This window comes from Agrilus planipennis, unplaced genomic scaffold (assembly GCF_000699045.2).
Source record: "Agrilus planipennis isolate EAB-ADULT unplaced genomic scaffold, Apla_2.0 scaffold96, whole genome shotgun sequence".
Lineage (NCBI taxonomy): Eukaryota > Metazoa > Arthropoda > Insecta > Coleoptera > Buprestidae > Agrilus > Agrilus planipennis.
In genome coordinates, this window is record NW_020438968.1 from 571,606 (window position 1) to 579,864 (window position 8,259).

General features: G+C 34.8%; 1 protein-coding gene across 1 annotated transcript in view; it reads right to left on the reverse strand.

The window, feature by feature from the left end:
• LOC108734467 (developmental protein eyes absent) overlaps window positions 1-8,011 on the reverse strand; it is a 126,153-nt gene extending 118,142 nt beyond the window's left edge. The window contains exon 1 of the mRNA XM_025975335.1: window positions 7,840-8,011. Within this exon, the coding sequence (XP_025831120.1) occupies window positions 7,840-7,872 (33 nt within the window). The 5' untranslated portion in view covers window positions 7,873-8,011. The remainder of the gene's footprint in view (window positions 1-7,839) is intronic.
• Between the last annotated feature and the right edge of the window lie 248 nt (window positions 8,012-8,259).

The following is an 8,259-nucleotide window of genomic DNA, read 5'->3' on the forward strand; positions in this document are numbered from 1 at the left end:
GGATTATTATTTGTTCCGGTCACTCCAAAATTTTTTAGACGGTAAAACCTTCACCTCAAATGAGGAGGTCAAAAACCTCCTCGATCAGTTTTTTGCCAGCAAAGACCAAAAATTTTATGAGCGTAGAATTATGCTACTACCAGAAAGATGGCAAAAGGTGTTGGACCAGAACGGTCAATATATAATTTAATAAAGTATTTGTTTATTATACGAAAACTGTCTTTCATTTACACAAAAAAAACGAAATGACTATCCCAACAACCCTATATTTTAAATGTATTTAATTTAGCTTAAACGTATTTTTCTCACTGAGAAGTTTGAAAATTGGCCACAGGCAGCGCAACAGTCACTTTTGCACATAGCGAATAGTCAGTCAGACGACATTTTTTGTATGGACAAAATACTGAAAGCTATTACGGATGTTAAGTTGGCAAACCAGTTTTCGGGATTCATTGCTTTTATAAGTGACCGTATCAAATTCTTCCGTGGCCCCTGCGACCGTAACAGTCGCCAGCCACACTGCCAATAGTCCTGTTCGCTTTTAATTACTTTTTGTCAGAAAAACAATAAACATAAAAACAATCGTAAACACCAGTGCAGCCCCTTCTTTATGTCCGCCGTGCTTAATGAGTTAATAAGAAACGAAATTCAACTGGACGGCGATTCTCGCGAATGGTAAATCATAAAATGCTAAACCATAAATGTTATTCCCGTTTATTTATGTCGCATGTTCACTCAGCTTATTGTCGTTAACACGGAATCTTAATTTTTCTTAACGCCATCCGCACTCCTGATTATTTTATTCACATACCCACCCACATACACGCACATTATTCTCGATCAACTCAAAATTCAATAAATTTTGCTTTATACGTCGAGTACCAATAGTAACACTGGTTAGCGAGATTTTCGCTAATAAAAATTTAACTGCGGGTATAGTCTGTAAATTAATAAAAATTAAACAGAAACATTGGTATGTAAATGACGATAAAGTAGGGATAAACCCAATTATAAAAATAAGAGATAAAAACCAGAAGAAATTGGCGATTTCGTTATTAAGAGAGGCATATGATTAAGTGCCTATCTATGAAAAACGCCATCATCATCAGCATCATAAAGTCGTCAGTCCTAAGACTAGTTGGACATGCACCTCCACTCTTTCTTATCCTAAGCTAATTTTCGCATTTTCCTAAAACTAGAACAACCCACATCCTTAACTATTTGCGAACGGTTAATTTAGAAATTCGAAAAAGGTTGCTAAAGATGTATGTTTAGAACACGGCGCTGTACGGGTGCGAAACATGGACAGTGGGCACGGCGAAAAAGAAAAGGTTAGAAGCTTTCGAAATGTGGTGTTACAGGCGAATGATGAGGATATCGTGGATAGAGAAGGTTAGAAATGAAGAGATATTAGAAAGAATAGGAGAATAGAGGACTCTATAGAAGTCAATAAGAAATAGGCGCAATAGTTTAGTAGGATTTCTTCTCAGGGATGAAGGTCTAGTCAGTGACATATTAGAGACTGAAACGGATGTTAGGAGGGGTAGAGGTAGATGTAGATTAAATTACTGTTCGCTAATAGTTAAGGATATGGGTTCTTCTAGTTCCTGAGAAATGCGAAGATTACCTAAGGATAGGAAAGAGTGGAGGTACGTGGCCAACCAGTCTTAGGACTGACGACCTTATGATGTTGTTAAATCTGATGTAGGTTTACCTCTACTCCTCTTATTTCCTGTTTCTGCCTCTAATATGTCCCTGACTAGACCTTCATGCCTGAGAAGGTGTCCTACCAACCTATCTCGTCTATTCCTTATTGACTTCCAAAAACTCCTCCGTTCACCTATTCTTTCTAATACTTCTTCATGTCTAACCTTCTCTATTCACACTATCCTCATTATTCGAGTGTAACGCCACATTTCGAACGCTTGTAACTTTTTCTTTTCCACAATGTCATCTAACCGATATCTCTCTAAATCACCTAGCATCTTCCACCTATGGCGACCGTTGTTACATATGTTTATCGCATAATTTTATCTTTATTTTTTTTTTATTTATCTATTGCCTAATTCAAAAGAACCTGCTGTTGCACCGTCTTTACCTTCACCTATTATTGCGTTGAAGTCTCCTACAACTATTATGTTTTCCTGTCCTTTTAATAAACGGAATCAACGAAAGTTCCGCATACATCTTCACATGCGCTTCTGTATGTGGTTCCGCATTTTTATAAAGTTTGTTAAAAATAATATTGCCTCTGTAAAAATAACTTTGTTATAGTTTAGGGCCTAAATCTATTTCCTAGTACATATTTCGTACGTTGATATTTTCTAAATTTTATTCTGTTATTAGTTTCCCAATTTAATATAAAAACGTCCAGGATTTTAGTTCTCCCTTAGCCAGTTCTCTGTTAATAATTTCATTTAGAAAATACTAATACAGTTATAGAGCGTTTATTTATTTTGTACAGTGTTTGCTCAGTACTGTAAATTTTAAGTTTAAAGTGCAATTTTGAAGCCAAAAAGAAGTTCCATTCGGGATTATTTTGTTGATATTACCGATGCAAGTCTTAAATGCAAAATTTATAACAAACTATTTGCGAAAAGGGCGCACGACCACTGCATTAAAAAGTCACCTAAAATCAATCATTACACTTCCGCTTCTGTTTCCGTTATGACACTTCCATTGCATCCCTAACACACGCTACAATTTATCGTGTTGGTCGGATGGTTGGCCCAATTTGTTGGGAATTTTGTAGTTGTTGTAGTCAGATTTTAAAGGAGTGGAAACCTTGCTTGAAACTGATTTACAACCGCGAATGGATTTGTGTAGGTAGTTTCTTATTTGTTCCATAGGAAAGACATATTTGCTTTACATGGGACGGAATTTCGATTTTTCACAATAATCACTATTGGTGCAATACAAATTCGGAAATTTACAACCACCCGCAAGAAGGCTACGCGCCCTGGCAACACCTCAATTGTGGTGCGGAAATTTGCCTTAACAAAATTACAATTATCGAGATGACATTCATATAGGTACCTATTAATGTTTACGTAGCTTACGTTTTGAAGTAAAACTTCTTTAGACTTGATGAGAGTAAAATCTCAACGCCATGAAACGTTTGCAACGTTTTGTCTCGCGACGCAATGATTGGCTATGAGAATAGAAAGGCGCGCATACGCATATCGGTATTACAGTCAGCTGTTAGTGACTGGCATCTCATATATTATTGTATACTGTGTATTCAATATAATATAATGCTAAATTAATGTTTTTTCTTGGTTAATTATTTCTCCATTTCCTTTATTACTGCACTCACATCCATTATAATGGCTTCTATATTTCTCAGTTAATTTTAATCATTCAGCAGGACAAACAGGACGATATCTACGTTAAGGAGGGTAATATATCATGCAGGTACATATATCGTGGCATNTAAATGTTTATTTAACAACAATTAATATTTATTTAAAAGTGAGTATTATTATGTATTAATTCTAATTCCTTGTAGTTATTGATAGTTAACGGTTTGCTAAACACTTGGAAAATAAACGGAAGCGAAAAAAAATTGACCATTTTCTTGTTATTGAATTACATAAAAACGTATTAAAGTAATACTTCTTAGGTGGACTAAAAATAAAATATGCTGGAAAACATAAATCCTGAAAATTCTCGTAGTCTCTCTTTCACTAATCATTATTTAGTTCGTTATAAAGGTATAGAGATCATCAAAGAAGTTTCACTTCTTTCACAGTTTTAATCCCACTACGCTATTCCGTAGACACATACGTTGTCAATTCACGTACAGGACCGGCCTAGGATTGTAAATAGGGTTGCCACCCGTACTTTATTATAAAGTATTGTACTCTATTTCGACTGTGCGTACGTTATACTTTACAAGACACAAGTACGCTAAAATACTTTATTTAAGGCCTTAAGTAAACATCGTAATTTTGTAAGCGATTATTCGAAATTCAGAGTACTTTAACATCAATAATGTTGCACAGAAAAATGGCAAGCGATATTTACGGAACAACCTGATTTCCCAAATCTGTCCAAAGTAGAGTCACTTTTGCTGTCCGTTGCGACCACTTCAGCATTTACAGAAAGAGTATTCTCTATTATGAACGCAAAGTGGCGGGACGACAGGAATAAACCTTCATTAAAACTAATTAAAAATCTTTGTTTGCCATGTTTAGAGGTTATTAATATATTTAAGAGCGACAGCAACAGGTGTAACAAAAAATATGTTTTAAAAACAAAAAATTAAATACTTTATTTTTATGCCGAGTACTTTTTTTTAACCTTTTAGTCGAGAAATACTTTATGTAAAGCCTGAAAAGGTGGCAACCCTAATTGTAAATGACTGTGATTTTCTTAAAATTTGTTTTGGGCTTAATCACGCCCACCGTGCGATTGTTTATTTCATTTAGATTACATTCTCCAAAGCTAGACACTTATTATTGTTACACCCTGTATTTGTCATACCGTTAACGTTATTAAGCTGCAAAATAAATAGAAAACAAAAATATTTTCTCTTTTGTAAAAAAAAAAACGAGAACAGACACGTGCCACTGTGACTCTGTGTACCAGCCGTTTCTATATAAAAGTGGGTGGATGCCATTACGAGAAGAGGCTGCTGTTATATATTCACAACAAATAAACTTACAAACGCGACGACTTTAACGAAAATTGATTGTGATAAATACCATCTACATTTTTAACTGAATAGAGTTAGTGCACTTGAATTAAGTGCAGCTTGAGGCTTGTGGTAATTCCACGTCCCTTGAGAGGGGGTGTTAACATCGCGCGAACATCATAACCGTTCATCATATCGCACAAACCAATTACGACTCCCCGGCACTTACTTTTACTGTCATTATCAACACGAAGCCATATGCAAAAACCGCATTTACTAAGCCTCTTAAATAAACCAATAAAATTTGATAAATTTCTACTGTTCACGCGATATCGATGTAAGCTTGACGTCGTAAACAGCGATAATTTGATTAAACACCATCAAATACGATCAATGCCAGAGAGAAATTTTTAAGGGAAGATATCAGAGTGTTATATCACAGATCTCACATATTACGCAAGCATCATAGGCGTATTGAAAATATCAGACACAGATTAGCATTATGATTTATACCACAGTTTGTTATTAGTCTGTAAATCAGAAAAAAACGAGCATCCGCAAAATAAAATAAATGATTGGTAACGGCAAAAAGACGCAAGTTTTAGACAAAAAACTTTCGAGCGTCCTCAACTATATGCAATTTCCAAAATGTCAAAGCAAGGAGGAAAGATTTATTAAGAAAAAAAGAATGAAGTTGTAATTACGTGCCTGAAAGCATCTCCAGACCACTTTGGGACTGAAATTTCATATACAATTTCCTTAGCAGTCCTAAGACTGGTTGGACACGAACCTCCACTCTTTCCTATCCTGAGCTAACCTTCGCATTTCCCTAAAACTAGAACATCCGCCCACATCCGTAACCATTTGCGAACAGTAATCTAACCTAGTTCTACCTCTACTCCTCTTAACTCCTGTTTCTGCCTCTAATATGTCTCTGACTAGACCTTCATGTCTGAGATGATGTCCTACCAACCTATTTCGCCTATTTCTTATTGACTTCCACAGAGTCCTCTGATCTCCTATTCTTTCTAATATCTCTTCATTTCTAACCTTCTCTATCCACGGCATTCTCATCATTCGCCAAATTGTCATTCAATTGAATATACCGAAAAAATATTTTTCACGAGTCAGTTAATTCTTAAAATCCTTAAATTGTTCGCTGTATAATTTCGCGATTCATTTATATCGAATAGCGAGTCGATAAAGTGTTAAACAATATGATTCTAAGTTGAAATTTTGAAGACCGCCATTCGAGCATTCATATTAAGTAGTAAGTCATATTAGCAGTCAACTGTTTCGTTTTTACAAATTTCCACTAATTTAATTCATGATGTACAACAAACTCACATAGCAAAACTCAAGTAAGCCCATTCGCAGCATTATTAGATATTAATGAACGCAACGCATCGACATTATTCAATCATCGAATATTTATCCTTTATGTGTTTATTTTGTTTTACTTATGACCTAGTAAGAGACCCTACAACCTTCGACCGTCGATCCCGATCGACCGTCACATCTGTTACTGGACGATTTTGTTTTTCACGAGATAGATTTGGTTATTACCTCGACAATTTGAATCTACAATTATACTTTATCGTAGATTTTAGGGGAGATACAGAGACGGAGAAGTCAAAAGGGTTGAAGTTTGTACAGAATGAATGGGAAATCAAAGGCCTTAATCTCTAATTGGTTATTAACCAATGTAATAGTACCTATTGTAGTGTCAAAATCTTAACAATCTAAAACCCCGATGGACCAAAAAAACCGACATTCTGACATATTTGAATATTTTAATAGTCCTTCCAATATCTGTCAAAATGACTTGAAATTGATACCTAATTGTCCATATCTACGATCGAAGAGATAGTGGTGGTGGACGTTACGTTATACATAAAACACTGAAAAAGAGTGGACGTGAAGATGAACAGCAGATAGAGTTCAAAAATCAAATATTATAAGAGAAATTGGTGTAACCTAACTTAATGTTTCTTTTCTAATATTTTCACATGTCCGAATCTCAGTCCGTTGTCAATTTAGATTGTCAGAAATTTTCCAGCCGGGATTTTGTCCATCGGGATTACGGATTGTGGTTGTCGAGATTTTAAAGGTTATAGAGTAAAATGGTTGTATGTCCAAACTTCTGCTTCACTGTTTCGAAAAAGTAGAGAAAGAGCGAATATAAAGATAGGAGACGAAAACTTAGAAGAAGTGGTTGATTTTAGGTATCTAGGAAGTCAGATAAGTCATGACGGAAGGATGAGTAGTAGGGATATAAAGCAGAGGATAGCGCAGGGTCGAGTCGCCTTCAATAAAAAGAAGTCGCTTCTATGCTCGCGAAAGGTTAATTTAGAAATTCGAAAAAGGTTGTTAAAGATTTATGTTTGGAACACGGCGATGTACGGGTGCGAAACATGGACAGTAGATGCGGCGGAAAAGAAAAAGTTAGAAGCGTTCGAAATGTGGTGTTACAGGCGAAAAATGGTTAAGGATGTGGGATGTTCTAATTTTAGGGAAATACGAAGAATAACCCACGATAGGAAAGAGTCGAGGTGCGTGTCCAACCAGTCTTAGGACTGACGACCTTATGATGATGATGATGTTAAAAATTAATAGTGAAAGAAAATAGACGGTCAATATATAAAAAATCAGATGAAAAATAAAGAAATTTAGCATTTTTGCTTGACTTTTAATGATTTTAAAAATGGTTAATCTTTATCGTTTTAATTGGATTTTTAATATTTAGCGTCTCTTTTGTTTCACTGCTAATTTTTAACAGCTTCACCAAATCGAATTTTGCAGATGATATGTGTCTCGGAAGATAATAAGTTATTTACAATTTTTGTGTAACGCTAACCTTTTCATACTGTAACTATACATAATATACATAAATTCACAATTTTCAGTTTTATTTATATAAATTTAAATTTTTATGAAGTACAAGCCGACTCCGCCATATGAATTTTGTATGTATGTCAGCAGCTCAAGTTATATTTATATTAAAACCAACCATTGTCATAAAAATATCGTACTCGACAATGGTTATGTTCCATTGGAGTCGAGTTAAATCGTATTATTCAGCCAGTACATAAGTACTTAATATTACTCGTTTTAATATCTGATCTGTCATTACTGTTTTTATGGCCATATTTAATCAATAAAACTTGACTCCCTATGGATTTTACATTACAAATAGTTCCTACCTTGTATTTAAACATATGTTCCTTGCGACACATTTCACCCCCTCTTGTTTGCCATCTGCGAATGTATTTGACTTTTAATAGGTGATTCACCCCTTAGCCGGACCGCACTGAAAATTAACACCTTACGTAGGAGCCAGGAGTCAGAAGCAAGACATCATTCCTTGTTATATTGAATGAATCGGCTTTGCTCTGCAATTTAAAATTTATTTTTCAGTACGTTTTCAAAATATTCTTGTTTAAATCATTAGACAAATTAGAGAAAAATAAAAACACTTTTAAATAGGCTCGTAATATGTAACCTACAGACTAAGGTTTGTCGGTTTTTAAAAACCGGTTTTTTGGAGAAAATTATGAAATTCGAAAACCGGTTTTTTAGTAGAAAATATCGGTTTTCAATGTATGAATAACACTTAAAAAAAA